Below are 17,867 nucleotides of genomic sequence, written 5' to 3'. Positions count from 1 at the left end.
GCGAGAGCCTCTGTCTGTGATATTGGGTTGCCAAATGCTTGACCAGAAGCTCTTGTGACTTTATTTCATATATAACACTAACCTGATGTGATTCCAAGGCATTGTCTGCTTATTTTCTGTGATGTTCCATGTTTATTCTCTGGTCTCTCATCTCCATTTTCTGATTTTATTCATTAAACATGATAACTCCACCCCTATGCCTGAGCGCCATTCATGTCTAACACACAGAAATCTCCTTTTTCTTTTTCTAGATACCTGTCTTGGTCACACAGATAAGTTCCACCAACCATCCAGTGAAAGTCGGGCTGTCTGATGCGTTTGTCGTTGTCCACAGGATCCAGCAAATCCCCAGTAGGTAGAAGAAGGGTAACTGAAAGTTGATCCTTGATTGGGGTCAAGTCTAAGGACAGTGATGTCAATCAGGCGAACTACAGAGAGACTGGCCTAACTGCTGCTTGTTAATTCTACTACTGGTTTATATTAACAACTCCTGTTGGGTTTGTTTATCCCCATTACTCCTGAATTAATAAACGTAGGGGAACAAAAAAAGCCAAGGACATTTGACTGTTGCTGTTTTGGGCCTCTTTGGCGTAGCTGCTCAGTTTTACAGAGAGAACTCAGTAACTACAGCAGTAAAATGGATGCGAAACAGTGACAAATTATTTCTTTGACAGCCCTATAAATTTCCACATTTGTTTATTTATTGTAAATAGTTTCATGAGGAAAAAAAAGTTTGTGCCATTTTGTTTTTGAACTATTTGATCAAACCAAGGAATATAAGCAAAAAAAAAAAAAAAGTGAAGCTGTACCTCCAAGGAAGACACATCTCTCCTTTTTTTGTTTATATTATTTTTGCTTATATCAGTGATATTTTGTAGAGTGCAAGAACATTCATTATTTGCACAGTTGTTAATTAGCTTTGCAGATTCCAATGCTGCTGGGGATGTACTTAGACCTAGTTCATGTGCTTCGCATGTGCAGAGACCCTGCATTTATCACAGCATCTAAGCAAGGAAGAGAAAGGAGAAGGTTAAAGTGTTTCATGTTATTCTGACCACTTTCTGAGCATTCTGACTTTTAAACCTCTTCTACTGCCCAAATAATCCTGATGAATCCTTCAGGGCACTAATACTGAGAGTGTTTGTTTGCTGCTTTAACTATATTTACTTGAAGCAAGGAGTAATAATAAAACATTTAGAGAGTAGGTCATGTACTTTCCCGTTTTCAAGTTCTTTCTTTATTTCATTATTGGTGAACTTAATTTATCACGTACACGCACTGTTTGGGACAGACTTGAGATGATTCTGTTTAATTATGTCATCTCTCAATTGCAAGAAGTAAATGAAGTGGAAACTAGACTCTCCAAAGAAACAATGTGGCTGCTAACATTCAAGGATTCTCTTGGCATAGGATGGCATTTGTTACAAGTGACGATTCTACTCAGTGAAGAAAGTATGTAGCCTCCATTGGGTTTCTCCTTGTTATCTCAGAGACTATAATAGGTAATATTTGAGGGAATTTTTAAATCAGATTTTTCAGAAACTTAATTGTACTGAGAACAAAGCAAAGATACATTAGTGTGTGTAAGGAAATATAAAGACTTCCTGACAGAACTCTTAACTAAGAGTCAGAGCCCAGGAGAGTCACGGTTGGCCTCTGTCTGAGTAGTGTTCCCACATTCTTCCTTTCAGGGGAGTTAAATTGGGCATGACTGGAGACAGTTATTCAAGGAGAGAAAAGGGAACACTGGCTTTGGTTTATTTGTTGTTCCTTTCCATCCATGGAAGATGGTTTATATGTCCCTTGCTAAGAAGGCACTTTAGAGAGCAAACCCACAAAAATACAAAATAATTTTCATATTCTTCAAAAGTCTTTTCATAAGCAATATTATGTTTGTTTTTTTTCCTGATTGTGCAGTTGTGCTTAGAAGGGTCCTAAAATGAGATTCAGGAAGTATAGCCATGCTGCCAAGGGATAATATTAGGAAAAAGAATTCTCCAAAATATAAATGATATTCAATAAATTGGTCATAAATAAATAAATGCATGTGAATCTTGAGAGCAGATTATATATGTTCTTTGGACTCAGTATTCACCTCACAGAACTGAGCCAGGCTCAGAATTCAGAATCAATCAGTTCTCAGGCAGCTGCATGCTTGCAACGCATCCACTGCTCTGTCTGACCTCACTATTCATCCCACGGGTGAAAATAGCCAAGAAGAAATGCAATCTCTAATGCTTCCCTCCTGGTACTACGTGAGACCATGCTGAAGGAAGACAGTTGGAAATGATAAGTTCTACTATAAAATAGCTCCAGGAGCAGGAAAATGTTAATCTCTTTAAGACTTTGTTCTGATAGTACTGAGTGCACCAATTTATCACATCAGTTCTGGTGTAAGAAAAACATAGCTCCATTTAATAATCAGCTGAACAGGAAAAAATACATACTTTTTAGTGACAGAAAATAGAATAACCCAAAGTTTGTGTAATACAAAGTATGATTCCTCCCTCAACTCCCCAACTCCAGGAAATTAGACGATTCCTAGAGATTCATTATTTACTATTACTTGTGCTAGGGATGTTGGTAAATATTTAAGTCCCTTACAAAATTGTATTAAGAAGTCTCAGTATTAGTATCAATCTCTATGTGGAATATGAATCCTTTGATTTGGTTACTGCTTTTCTCTCTGAGTGTATTTTTAGAATAAATAATTATTATACCAAGTAATGGGTAATTTCTTTCCTTTCATAGTTATGTGAATTTTTCCTTTAGTGATTGGTTGTAGATGTTGCTTCTCATATTAACATTTCTAATGACATTTGTTTGTTTCTCTCTCCTCCAACTTAGTATTTTGAAATTCAATTGTAATTTCTGACTGCCCACTCTCCTCATCCAGCCTCACTGTTTCTCTGCCTTTCAAACTTTGCAAGGAAGGTATTTCCTCAAATAAAAGTAGAAGAATCATAATGCTTTATGGGTCTTTGGAAAGCAAAACACAAACAAGTGAATTTAAAACTGTTTCACTTAGTAATGAGAAATTTATTTTAGCACATGCATATAACATTTCTAGCAAGACGAACTTGCCAGAATAGCTGCTGACCTGACTAGCAATGTTCTAGAACAAGTCATAAGAGAGACAGCTTACAAATACCTTAGGGTGTTTCAATCTGTGCTTCTCATCAGCGGTGTTACCTGGTCCTTTCATAATGGCAAACCTTTTCTCAATGGTAACTCCTAGGTCAAAATTATTGACCTTGGCTTTGTCTGTTCTTACGTGTCACAGCTCAATAGAGACACTCAGTCATGTTCAGAAAAAGAACTTCAATTAATTTGTATAGCAAACTACTTTAGAAGTTTCTAGCTTCTGTTTGAACTCTGGAAGCCATTTGGACATATTTTGCCACATGTGCAATGTTGTCACAAGTTTGCAGATATGAGAACTTTTCCCAGAAGTCAGCTGAGATTACTTAGAGTGAGAATAAAATAGCCTTACGAAGCATATGCAGAGCTATATTACTTAGTTGGAGGAGAGAGAAACAAGCAAATGTCATTACAAATGTTAACATGGGAAATGACGTCTACGACCAATCTACACTAAAGGGAAAATTCACATAACTGTGAAAGGAAAGAAATTACCCATTCCTTGGTATAATAATTATTTATTCTCAAAATAAACTCAAAGAGAAAAACAGTAACCAAATCAAAGGATTCATATTCCACACAGGGATTACTCCCAATACTGAGACTTCTTAATATATTTTCACAAGGGACTTAAATTCATTTAATGTTAAAATTAGCTTTAACTTTAATTCTCAAAGAAGTTATAACTGAACAGCACACTAACCTAGGATCGTTCCTGTCTTGTTCATCAGGTCGGCACTTAAACATGAGTTTGCTGGCAAAATGTGGCAAAGATTCACTTCTATTATGGCAACTTAACCTTAGACATTAAATTTTAAACTACATTTAATTAATTTTAAGTTCAAGAACAGCATGCAGCCATTGACTGCCATACTAGACAAGGCAACAGTACATGTTGTACATACATATTTAAATAAAATGTTGAATGTCAAGTACTTTTAAAATAATGTTAGAGTTAAATATGATTAATAACAGATTTCAAGCATAAGTGTACTTATTCAACAGTAAATTTTGAAATATTATCACTATAATATAGCAACTTACAATTTTTATTTGATGGTAGGGTATAGACATTCTAATTTAGCAATTACAACTATCAATGTGAGATTAAAACACAAATAATCATGTGAATATTTTAAAATTATTTCACAGAACCCATTTCAAGTACTTCCAGACGAACCTAGTTTATTATTTCAGAGCCATCAGTCCTGTCGTTCATTTAGGCCAAATCAGTCTATAAATCTCCAGTGAATGGTGCTCGCTGATCTCCATTCTCTCTAACTGCAAAGCCCTTCAAAATTATTCATTCTGCAGAATGTAAAATTGCTTCCCTTTCCAGCATTATTTTACTTGCTGCTTTGATTCTCAAGCCTGAATTAGCTCACCAAAGACTCAGTGAAAGGATAAATAAAGAACCATTCGCTCCTTAAAGAGCATTGTGCAAAATGATATTTCATTTTAATTCATACATTATTAACATACTTTATTTGGTTGTTCCTGACTGGATTTTTTTTAGAATTTATGTAGACAGTGGTGTGTGTGAGTGTGTGTGTGCAAGAGAGTATGTATGTATGTGCGTGAAAAAGAGTGTGTATGTCTGCACATGTCTATCTGTCTCTCTGTGTGTATGTGCTTGTGAGAAAATGTATATCTGTGCTTGTGAGTGTGTGCATGTCGCTGTGTGTGTATGTTTGTGTATATGTGTTGTATATGTGTGTGTTTCTGCGTCTGTGGTAGAAGAGAGTGTGCTGGTGGCACATCCCTATGTGCACATACAGAGACCAGAACAGTGCAGGACTATGAAGGTCTTCTGTTGTTCTCTGATTTAATACCTTGAGAGAAAGTCTACACTGAACCAGATGCTTTGCATTTTCTAATGACTGGTTGACTCGGAACTCGGAGGATTTGCCTGCCTGCACATACCATTTCCTCCCCCTCGCACTCCCATGCCTATCTAGAAGCAATGCTCAGTCTTTTGCTGAGTGGTGGGGACTCAAACTCATCTTTTGTGAACTGAGCAAGTGCTCATGCACTAAACCATCTCATATCCTGCTGAGGTGAACTGAAAGAAAGAGACCGAAAGAATGAAGAAGGAAGGAAGGAAGGAAAGGAAGGAGGGAATGAGGGATGAAGGGAGGAAGGAAGGAAGGAAGGAAGGAAGGAAGGAAGGAAGGAAGGAAGGAAGGAAAGAAAGAAAGAAAGAAAGAAAGAAAGAAAGAAAGAAAGAAAGAAAGAAAGAAAGAAAGAAAGGGGAGAGAGAAGAACTAAGGAAATTTTGGATATTAGCAACCACTGATTCACAAACTTTAACACATTTGAGAACTTTTGTAGGGGTTCTATGAACAAGAAAGTTCTCCTTCAGAAACTATGGTTAAGTTATTTCATTTATTTTTTGCACATTCATTGGCTTTTAATCTGAGTCCACATATGCAAAAAATCCAAGTTTTTTTACTTTTTAAAATTCTCTAGATTTATTCAAAGCAGTCACAGACAGGACTTTAACAAGGTTAACGTGCATGGCATTTGAGCATTCCTTTGGTCAATGCACACTTGCTAGCATGCCCATTGGGACAGGATTAATTGATCTAAGCAAGTGAAAGTCAGAACAAAATGCTTTTATATCACTCAACCAGTGAATGAGTGAGCTCCTCTTTGCAGACCCTTCTCTGTAGCTGCCTTATTCCATAAACATGGGCACAAGTTTGCTCGCCAGTTAGAATTGAGTTGCTTTTATTTATGTTTTTAAATTATTTTTAATACTTATTTTAGAGATCATGACCTGATACTATATTGTTTATGCTTTTCTGTTTTGTATTTGCCTCAAATTTTTCCTTTCATTTTAGTATTTGCTTAACTCATCTACTACATATCAGATATTTGTTTTCGTTACACTTACCTACTACTATGGGGGCATTGTAGTCTTTCTGGTTCTGGTCACCTGCACTTATATAGTGCCAGAATGTTAATTCTCCCAACTGAATTTTGATATTGAAAACTTCCTTCTCAGTACAGTTTGTCCCACTGTGGTGTAAGCCTCATATCTAAATAACTGATTCCTAAATACTATCCACTGTTCTGCCTGTGCTTGTTTTGTTTGACATTTGATTCTAAAGGTGGAAAAAAAAATCATACTCCATTCCACAAATTTCCATTTAATGAAGTCATTATTGCTCTTTTCTTTTGTTTTCATTTTCTTTGCTTTCTTTTCTCTTCTCTGAAAGAAAAAAATATAATTAATATCTTAAGATTTAATAACATGGCGCTCAATTTAATGGCATTTCAAGTGTGAATTGCACAATCTTGGAAGCAGGGGGATGTACTTCCTTAGGGCCTGGAGAGCCATGTTACTCCCAGGTCTGTGAAGACTCCACTCTGTCCTCCTTTGACACACTTGCTTCTAAATCTCTGGGCAGATGATTCCTAAATGGAGTGAGAAAATGAAGCAAGTTGAGAACAGGAAGCTGGATGAGAAAGAAGAGGGGGAAAATGTTATATCCACCCCATCCCCCCACCCATAGGTCTGATTTCCTTTACACGTGGGAAAATAATGGCTGAAATGTGACTCTTAGCCTCTCCCTTAGACTTGTGCAATATCCTGAAACTTGTGCTAAGTAGAGATGGAATTAGAAAGAAGCACATAAGATAAAGTAAACACACTTCATGGTCATCCAGATTTATGCTGTCTTAGCTAACATTTGACTGATGTTTCATAGAATTACAATAAAATTAGAAAAAGTTTGTAGCTAAGACATGATCTTCTTTATACTTTGTTTGCTACTTCCACTAGCTAAGTCTGTTACTACATCTTTGAGTGGGAAGCTTGTTACTGCTGTAATAGTATCCTGTTTTTCCTTAACTTTTTGTTTACTTTCCCTGAATCTTCATGTTGAGAATGAATGAATCTTGTTATGTGCATGGCCTACTGTTTACTTTGAAGAGTACTGGGTAGCCTGTGCTGAGGGCTGGGACCAATTTGGATTAGAAAACAAATAAGATATAATCATTTGGAACCCGTCATTAAGCATGGACAACAGAAATAAGAAAATGACAGCAAACGTATGTTTGACTGTTCCGTGGACTAAGATATTATGAAATACAAGGATAGGACAATGAAGGCAATTACCATTATATTCTTTTATGAATATTTGCTTTTAAGACTTGCTATCAAAGATGCAGAATCCAGCGAATCTAGCTGAGGGAGAATGTGGAGAGGGATAGGATTTTTAGAGGTTCCGTATGACCACACTGGCCCTACTAAATGAACCTGTATTGGCTCAGACACACCAAGACCAAGATCTTGGCACAAAGGAAATTTTATTTGCCCCAGAGGGATGGAAGGCAGAGACTAAGAGACAAAGACAGGAGACAGAGGACCAGGGAGAAGAAAAGGGAACAAGAGAGAGGGGTAAGGGGTATTTTTCCCCAAAGAAAAACCAAAGGACTGCCGCTGGATAGAGGGAAGACAGCTGTGTCATAGGAAGACAGCAGTTTATAAAGGGAAAAGGGGAAACCCATGTTAGGATGAGTTTCAATCATTTTAGTTGAGCATGTTTATTAGGTGAGCCAACAGAGGCTTTTCATTGCTGACTTCAGCACTTCAAAAGTTCGATCTTGGTAGTAAGCCTCAGGAGGAGGAAGTGATCAAATAAAGGAATAGACCTTGGTGTCTAGTTTTAGGAATATAATCTAATGGTTTTTAGCAATGCAGAGAAAATGGGAGAGAAGGGCAAGTCCTGCCAGAGCCATGACCATCATGTTCTTGCTGGCCAGAGTCCCTTCACCCACCCTGATGGAAATCAGACTTCCTTAAACCAACAGTTCAACATTTGCACACTGCGTCGTATCAACAGGACATCTCAAACACGAGACTCTTTTTTTTCTCCAGGTGTTACTCTCCTGGAGAAGGTTTATTTGATTTTATTTTCTAATTTATAACAGTCTTTCACTGATGAGTTTTATAGTCAATCTTAAGTTTTTCAAAAATTATAAGAAAGTAATTAAAGTAATAAACATTTATTTTAACATTATTTGGCTTATTTTCTTGAAGACATATGAGCTAAATACATTTCTGAAACCATATGAAAGCTTCTAGGCTTGGCAGGGTCAACCAGTGAATAAATTCCTAATGGCTTGTGTTTAAACAGAGTTGTCTCTGAATTATGACAGAAGCAATCATTTGGAAGTTGTCATCGACCAGCAGGTCACCAAACAAAATGATTCTCATTCATTTTAGAATTGTTAAATTTATCTCCTCTCAATAGTTGGGGCACTAGGCAATCAAGGGAACCTGGATAGAAAATGGTTTCTCCTTCCCTTCAGTCCTTACACCCTATCAATAACTAACTCCAGGGCTTCCCACTCATCTCCACTACCTGAGGTTTTCAATGTAAAATGTGACATGAACAATGGACCAAGACAGTAGAAATCAGGTCATATGATGGATCCTTCCCAAACTTTCCTGTGAAAACCTGAGAACTTTCATCCTAATAATTGTATTTTAAACCTTTATTCTTTTTACTTCTAGGAACTAAATTGTGCAAAACGCATGGGAAAGAAAGACATTAGGAACTTATTCAATAAAGATGGAAGAAAATAATGAGCAGCCATTATCTTTTTTTCTCAAAAGTTAAAGAGTAAAGAAGATGCCATGACTCCTTATATCAAGGAAACACATCAAGAAATCACATTTTTCTAATAATGGAGGAAGCTTGCCTTCCTCAGTTGTTACTAGTTAAGGAGAATATGCATGCTTCCTTCAATTTGAATCTGATTAGTGATTATTTTCCAGTCTCCTAACATGAAGAGCTTTCCAGTGAGTGACAGAATGAACAGAAACTTATATGCTTCCCTACCTAAGACAACTTCAAGTTAAAGCCCATCCAATGAAGAGACTAATAATTACAAAACTAAACCTTTATGTCATGTACATATAGAACCAGAAATGTTGTTATCATTGATGTGGAAAGTGTAGGTTAAGATTTAAAATACTTCCCCAAGGTAGCAAGCCTCCAGCTAACTGCAGCACACACACAATCTTAGAGGTTTCATGATAGATTTCCATATTTTGAAGGATTTGATGCATGGAATCCCAATGATAAGATGACGGTTTCTCCCCCATTAAAGCTGAAGTGACTTTTCAGGAATGGGTAGCACTTCTATGTCTATTATTAAAGTAGTCTTGCTTAAAAGTGGGGAAGTAGTCAGAGCTCATTTTCTGTCACTTGTTATTTTTGTAGATGTTCGAAGAAGAACAATTTATGAATATCACCGAGTAGAACTACAAATGTCAAAAATTACCAACATTTCAGCTGTGGAGATGACCCCACTCCCCAGTAAGTTATTTAAGATAGTGAAATGGGGAAAACATCAAGTTTGACAGTAAGTTGACTTATAACTATTTTGTTCAGAGTGTAATTCTAATTGTGTTTGTCAAGCATGAGTATCCTGACCTTGAGTGTGTAAAGGGGTGGGTGGTGATACTTTTAGATAAGTAGTCTCTCTCTCTCTCTCCACACTGTTAATTAGTCTTCACGAGTCTGTTCTCTCCTGTTTCTTAGCATGTCTGCAGTTCAATGGTTGTGGTCCTTGTGTATCCTCTCAGATTGGCTTCAACTGCAGTTGGTGTAGTAAACTTCAAAGGTAAAAGAATAATTTATAAATGTGATTTTTATTTTTTAAAAAGACTGCTGTCTGTACTCACCGAGTTATAAATCTTATCATGTGTATAGATCCTATATGTATTGAGTGTATAGGTGTGAAAATATATGTGTGTGCATGTTCACATATGTTACATATGAACTTATAACATATACACATAGTTGGACAGACCAAAGTGCAAATCCAATTGTGTTTAGAAAAGGAAATTTCAATATATGGTGTAGGAGGTCCTTCTGTCTCTGTGTTGCTTTCATTGGTTGAATAAAGAAACTGCCTTGGCCTTTTGATAGGGCAGGAACTTAGGTAGGTGGGGAAGACAGAACGGAATGCTGGGAAGAAGAGCAGAGTCAGGTAGATGCCATGGGTCTCCTGCCCGGGACGGATGCAGGTTAGAATCTTACTGGTAAGTCACAGTTATGTGGCCATACACAAATTAACAGGAATAGGTTAAATTAAGATGTAATAATTAGCCAATAAAAGGCTAGAGATAATGGGCCAGGCAGTGATTTAATTAATATAATTTCTGTGTGATTATTTCAGGTGTAAGCTAGCAGGGCAGCCAGGACCAAAAGCAGGCTCTCTGACAACAAATATATTCCCTTGTCAAATGTTTAAAATGACTAAGAACCTCCATAGTCTCCTCCATAGTCTTTAATGCCAAAACCTAACATAGATTTATAAGTCTCTATCGGATCTTAAATACATCACAAAGTAGGTGCTGAAGCCTTGAATGGACAATTTCAGCCCTTATTTTACAGAAAGTGTGGCGTGAGCTTTGTTTTCCACAGCAGGAACATATTTCAGTAATCACATGCACTTTATTAAAATAATTCCTATCCAGTAGCTGAAAAATCCTTCCTTAAAATTGCTGATGGATGCTAAAGTTGACATTACCTGAACTCCCTATAATCAGACCCTGTCTGTGGCAGTAACCTTGTGCTCTAATTGACTTAGAAACTTAAGTTTACTGGTGTCAAAAATATTTACAGGTTTTCTCCAGTGGTAAAGGAGATCATTCAGTCACGGGACTTTTACAGAAACTGAACAGGGTGAGAGATCTATGATGCTGGAGAGCAGATTGCTGTTCCTCGAAATGATGGATGGACATACTTCCACCAAACCCTTGTACGAATTTGTGACATTGAGCTGACTCAAGGAGGAATCAGTTCGATGAATACCTCCTGGTTCTGGAAAAAGTAGAATGCATTAGTTATCTTTCTCTAGACAAACAGGATGGATAGAATTGTTTGATATCATAAAAAAAGAATAAGTTAGATTGGCTTACACAGTATACCTCTCGGTAGCTGAGCTATGGCTGTCCAAATGCTGAACGATCGGAGGCCAGTTGCTGTCATGATCCCAAAACAGAATGCCCAGTAGTCCCAGTGTGATTTTGAAGGTCTGGAAATTTTCTGGAAAGCAGCTGCCCTTTATTTATGATGGAAGGCCAAAGAAGCTTGGGTGAGGTGATGAAAGCAGAAATAACACTGGGATCTATACCTCACCACAAAACCTGAAGGCAAACAGCCAAGCAGAGGTGCTTTTAACATCACCCTGTGCTGCACACTCTAGAGAAGAGTCACCACCCCTCTGTTTTCTGCCAGCCCAGAGGCATGTCTGTTTGTTGGTTCTAGATCCAATGAAATTGGCAATCAAGAGGCCTATCCCAGGGAGCATAGCTCTAAAAGGTTGAACACTCTTAAGAAGTCACTCTACCAGGGACTGTCATTTGCTGAACAACTGTGCACATCATGTGCGTCCAAGGTACCTGCAGCACTGCAGTGAAGAACATGAGCAGGATTCTTGCACCCAGGTGGAGTTACAGCCTCAAGCATTTAGAGTCTATGGAAAGACATCTTTTCCCTCCAGGTGGTGTTCCTCGGTGACTTATTACCATAGAGGACAGATGCCGGCTCCCTGTCTCCCTGCTGCAGTACTTCTGCCTTGCTAAGGGCAAGCTAAGGGACTTGTTCAATGTTTTGAAGGAGTAAAGATAGAATGCAAAATTTTTCATGACAATCTTAGGAAACATTTAGAACTGGCTAACTTTTGAGTAACCACTGCGGTACTGCACCTGGAACTGACTTGTTTATGAGAATCGGAGTTTTGTTCTCAACTGAACATGCTGTGCCAGTCACTACCTTTGGGAAATGAATTTCAAATAATGAAAAAGCAAGCAGACTGTTAGCATTTTTCAAAGCATATTTTAAGTGAGTTCCTTATACAGAGTGAGTAGAACCGCTGTAAATCAAGGAATGGTGGTTATATGTATATTTTGATAAGATTTTGTATCAATCACATGCATATCAGAAGTCATTAAAATCTGTTTAGATACTAAATTCTGAAATGAAAAGTGCTCAAAGCAATTTAGTGAAAGATACTGATCAGCCACCTTCAGAGCACAGGATCAAGTTTGCTGAATATCATTCTGAGCCATTATGATTAGGGTAAGATGCTTTTTTTTCATTTTTTCATATTCTTTGCAGGGGTGTTAAAGGCCAAGACCATATATAATATTTTCTCTACTTTCATTGCCTAGGAATACCTTGATATTATATCATCTAATTGATACATTATGATTAGTTTCTGGATGACTAAATCGTGCATAGGTTTTTCTGGGATTAAAGGGTGTTCCGGGATAAGAGACTGTCAAGCGCTAAAGACAGATCTAATGGAAACCAGCACAAGTTGATGGCTCTTATCAGTGTATGATAGCTTTTTATCATTTGGTATTTGAAATAGGGTCTCACTCTGTAATCCTAGAATACTCCATCCTTCTGCCTCAGCATTCTATATACTAGGATGACAGGCATGTACCATTTCTGGATAATTAGAACTTCTGCCTCAAACAATGTTCAAGTAAATGAAGTTTTGAAGACTCATCTAGAAGCATACCTAATGTTAACCACTTTTTTAAAGTGCAGAAATTCATGTTCTGACTTTGAAAAAAAGCAATATTTCAGTCAAACCATACCAGCATGTTGAAATATGCTTCTTCTCTTAGCATTTATAAATTGAGAGATTTCTCAGCCAGGTAGGATGCATGCTGAAGAGTTTATAAATTATATTAAGAGTATATTTGCAGCAGAGGAAGCCAGGGTCTTTGGGTTAAGTACTTCCTCAGGGTTTCCACTCTTGTGATAAGTTTGAAACCTGAATTTGAATGTGTATGACTTCCAGCTTTGGGTCTTGCTAATATATCAACACTGCTTTGTACATCACAGGTGGGTGTGCTAAGGAAGCTAATTTTAAATGGGTGCATAGTTGATACTGCAAGAAAAATAGATGATTTTTCAAAATGGTATACCAAAGCCATAGAGGAAAGTCACAATACTTCAAAGACTCCTACATATTGATTACAGCATTGTAAATGTCAAATGTGATTCAGGTGATTCTTCGTTGACAAGTATGAGTTTTGCATGTTACAAGCATGAGTTTTGTTCTGTTGATTATGAAGCACAGATTTAAAATACCAGATTCGGTTTCAATTTTGGGCAATCCATAACAAAATTTGTTTTATAAATTGGTTTAACTATGGTTCATTGCACTTTTATTTGAATTAATCTCCCCACTACATCTTACTATTTTCTCCTTATGATTTGTAAAGTTCCAAACATTGCTTTAGTGCCCAGCATTATTTTCCCAGACTTTAGTGTTTCTATGAAAAAAAATACAAAATAAGAAACATGTTAGATTAAGTAACACAAATATGGCCCTGATCTTTTAAACCCACCATTCCTTCTTACATGTGCTCATTTAGCCTAGACTAATAAACAGCTGCTAGTAATTACTCAACTCTCAAATTGAGTTTGCTAGAGAGAGAGAGAGAGAGAGAGAGAGAGAGAGAGAGAAAGAGAGAATTTTAATTGGTATGTTTATTTTCGTTAATTCCCATTTTGAGGGAGCAAGAACTAAGACAGAATGTGTACCAAGGCTGGCCCAGGGTCTAAGAGTATTTGTATTACAAGTATACATAAGAAGTTCCATGATTGAAAAGATGTAATGAAAATACTTAGTCCATGATTTTCTAGGTAAGCTCCTGCTTGTTTCCTCTCTGTGAATTGACAGAACTGAATTAATCTTTTTTTTTTACTTAAATAATTTTTTTTATGTTCTGAGTGCAGTTTCCCCTCCTTTCCTGCCATTCCCTCCCCTACCCAATTACACTCCTCCTCTGTTTCTGTTCAGAACCATGCAGGCTTCCCATGGGTAATGTACTTGAACTTTGACAGGAGCCAGCTGCAGCACCAAGGCCAAGTGTACCTCAAAGAGAAAGCCCTTGCAAGGGTCTACACTGGGTTCAAACCTGATTGTTGAGGAAATGAAGCCCAATGAGAGGCAACATTATGAGCTGGGTATGGAGAGAAAGTGGTTACAGTATATCAGAGAGGGCTTGGTATAGAGGTGGTCATATCTCATGCTAACGAAAAGCCTTTGGGTTTTAAAAGTTAAGGAAGAGGAGAGGAATGATTTTATTGTGGTTTATAAATATAAATCTGGAAGCTCAAAGAGAACATTTTCTCAGTTGTTTGTAGAGTGAGTTATGCTGAAAAGAAAGAGGCAGAGAGCTTGCAAACCTCCTGAGAGAATGTCTATCAACAATATCTGTCACTGAAGAGGTTCTCGTGTAGAGGGGGAGCCATTACTGTGTTTTTATTTTGGATTCATGAGTTGAACTCTTGCTAGTCATAATTGAGGGCAAGAGGAAACAGTAAAGAATAACCCAGCTAATGTAAGTCTCTTTATGGTACACAACCTGCTTGTTGCAGTGTCTCCCACAGTGCTGCGCACACTCAGGGCTGATGTGAATGCCCATGCATATGGGTAGACTGAATTATGAAGACAGTTTAGCTATGTGTTCACTGGAGAATCCGATACAACAAAACATTTAAAGAAACACCAGTCACAGTGTTCCACTGTAAGCTTTGCTTGGTCCACATGGATGGAAAGGAGAGAACTGATGTCTTTTTTTATTGAAGGCATCAAAGACACATGAAGCATAAATGACATGTAGACAACAATGTATAAGTTCCTCATATATCTACAATTAGAGGCCACAGGAGACAGTACAGACCGAAACTGTAGTGTGTTGTCTATGAAGTACACTGGCCTTTATAGTACATCAGGAGGTACCTGTCAATCCAGGCACATTTCAGAAGCACCCCAGAATTAAGGGAGCACTTCCGAGTTCTCCAAAAGAGTGAAAAATGTCTGTCTCACTGCTGAAATGGGGCCATGTAGTGTGGCCTTGAAGAAGTTAGGCTGTCAGGATGGTTGCATAGTGACACAGGCAATTAACAATTAATGCTGGACACAGCAGTAAAGCTTTTTAATCTCCAGTCAAAAAGGTAAAATTAATGTGTCGCCAAGATTATGTTTGATTCTAGTATGCATTAAATCCAAATGACCCCAGTTTTCAGCCTTTGTCAACTGAGTGTTAGATAGGCATAACTACAGGAGGCTATTCAAATGCAGGACCATGTGCTGCCCAGTAAGAAGTTCACATTCAGTGGTCCAGGCTGCAGCCTAAGTGTCAGAGTCCAGCTTCGACAAAAATAGCACTTACTGGGGTAGAGGCAGGGGAATCAGAAATGTTAGTATAGAGAATACAAAGATGCAAATAAAAATAGCAAAACAGAAACATAGGATAGTATCAGGAGGGAGTTCCAGTGACTACTGAAATCACCATGTTTAATTTCCATACACTATTATATCCCCCCCCACACACACACACAAAATGGAGAAGAAGGCAGCAGGGACCTTCCCCAAAGGAATGTGCCCAATCCTCTCTGACAAGTGAATGAGGAGGGTGGAGTGAGTGTAGGTGGAGCCAATGGGAGGAAGGGAAGGAGTGGGAACTGGGATTGGTAGGTAGAATGAAAAAAGATTGTTTTCTTTAAAAAAAAAATAAAGGAAAAGCAAAGAAACAGGAGGTGGGGATTTCTAGAGACTTGTTTTATGCAAAGTATGGAGTCCATAGTGCTGAATAAAAAAGACTTCTTTAACATGATACAAAGGACAACTAGAACAGTTACCTGCTTCAACACTTTGAGACATCAAGTATTTAAAATTCTGTTGTTTAGGCAGTGAAGACACCTTAGACCAGGTCCTGAAGGCAGCCACTCCCAAGGTCAAACCTCCTAAAAGAAAAGAAGTCTGTTTGCTTATCCTGACCATTTTGTCAGGGTGGAGTGGATCTACTTGTATGTGCCATCTTAATGTCAAAAGAACAAAGTAACCACATCCTGGGTCAGGAAGTGTAGCCCTGGTAGTTGTCAAGAATTTGGAGCAACCTCAAACTCTCTGACCTTCAGACAAGGTGGAAATAGGCTCACAGTTTTGGGTGTTCACACCCAAGGATTCAGCTTTGTAATCAGCATCTTTAGGTGTCGAGGTGTGAGAAAAACACGGTAGAAATGCTTCTTTCATATATTTGTACTAAGAATCTTGCAAATTTTTTCAAACTTTATTTTTGATTTTAGAATATAATTATATTTCTCTGTACCTTAATGGCTTTACCAAAGTTATTTGAAACAGTGATTCCTGATCTGAAAGTGAGACCCTACTACAGAAACAAATTATGTAAACAAGACTATTTGCTTCTAGCCAGGTGTCAACTAGACACAATCCATAATCGACTGGGGAGAGAGTCTCCATGATGGATTTTCTAGATCACGTCTGTGTGGGATTGTCTTGACTTTGTTAACTGATATGGAAAAGCCCAGAACATGCAGGAGACACCATTCTCTAGGCATGGGGTACTGAACTATGTTAGAGCAGAAAAGGTAAACTAAACCCTGGAGATGAGCCTGTGTTCACTCATTCATATTCTTGACTGTGGATGAAGCTAGTGGCTTCAAGTAACAGCCACCTTAGAATTCCCCGCAGTGGCAGACCTATAATCATGAGCAAAAGTTACCCTTTACTCCTAAGTTGCCTTTTGTCAGGTTGTTTTTATAAGAAAACAACAAATACTATAGCAATTACTAATATATTCCCAGTTGTTGAGAGTCTGAGACAAGAAGATCTGGAGGGTGAGGTTGATCTAGGCTCCATAATGAAACACTGCCTCAACAAAAAAAATCAAACAGAAGCAAAATATTTTAAAAATATATATAAAATATATATTAGCAGTTCTTGAAGAAGAGCTTGATTTCAAAACAGAGGAAGAAGCTCTTCTGGACAAAACTTGCATATAATAAATAAATCAGTTAAAATCATTGGAAAATATTTAGTTCTGAACTTTGACAGAATTATTACTGCTAAAGGCGCCATCTATTTTTCCAAGGGATTCATTGTATTTGTAGAAATGTATTATAACCATGATAAAATGTGACAATACCTATAGGTACTAAATTGAATTTTTACTCTATTTTAGCCTAGATACCTTTATAAAAATTGTTTTTAAAGACTCTTAGTAAAGGGTTTCAATGGGTATTGCGTTCAGGAGGGACACTGAGATGGATTACTGGGAAGAAAGGAGTTTATTTTGAAGTTATTAATGCAATTTACAGACACAGACGGAAAGGCGGCATTTTGGTGGGAGCTACAAGGAGAGTCTAGGCTCCAGCACCAAGAACAGACAAGCGTGGTGGGGTACGGGGGTACGAGAAGAGAGGCATGAAAGCTCTCTTGGCCGAATGGGCTCTCTTTTTATACTTTTTGTATATCTACAAATGAAGGAAGGCTCCTGGTTCAAGCCTGCAACCATATTCTCTGATTTCTGGACAGAAAGCAGGCAAAGGACTGGAGAAAAAGGTAAACTCACTTCCCAGGTAACAGATCATTACCATTGGGACAGTGGCTCAGGAGTGTGTTAACTGATGTGTGCAAAAGAAGGGGAGCAGCAGGTAAATTCCGACATGAATTGGTCTTAAACAGAATTGTGTTTTAAGGAAGAAAGTCACAGTCTCATCGGGTCTTCCACATCTTCTAAAGTGCGCTCTCACCAGAGGGCATCTGTGTCATGAGCTGATATAACAGTGCACTGGGGATGGCATTTTCCATAAAAACATTTTGAAGTATCATCGAGAACAGAGAAAATAAAAGAAAAAATTTAACACTCTAGT

General features: G+C 37.8%; 1 protein-coding gene across 1 annotated transcript in view; it reads left to right on the top strand.

Annotated features, from left to right (window-relative positions):
• The window catches only part of Plxdc2 (plexin domain containing 2), a 392,448-nt gene that overhangs the window by 296,341 nt on the left and 78,240 nt on the right, over nucleotides 1-17,867 (top strand). Inside the window, exons 7-9 of the mRNA XM_048461163.3 lie at nucleotides 252-351; nucleotides 9,378-9,473; nucleotides 9,699-9,780. Coding sequence (XP_048317120.2) covers nucleotides 252-351; nucleotides 9,378-9,473; nucleotides 9,699-9,780 — 278 coding nt within the window. The remainder of the gene's footprint in view (nucleotides 1-251; nucleotides 352-9,377; nucleotides 9,474-9,698; nucleotides 9,781-17,867) is intronic.

The sequence above is a fragment of the Myodes glareolus genome, chromosome 14 (genome assembly GCF_982192425.1).
Source record: "Myodes glareolus chromosome 14, mMyoGla1.1, whole genome shotgun sequence".
Lineage (NCBI taxonomy): Eukaryota > Metazoa > Chordata > Mammalia > Rodentia > Cricetidae > Myodes > Myodes glareolus.
This window is presented reverse-complemented; position numbering and strand designations above follow the sequence as displayed.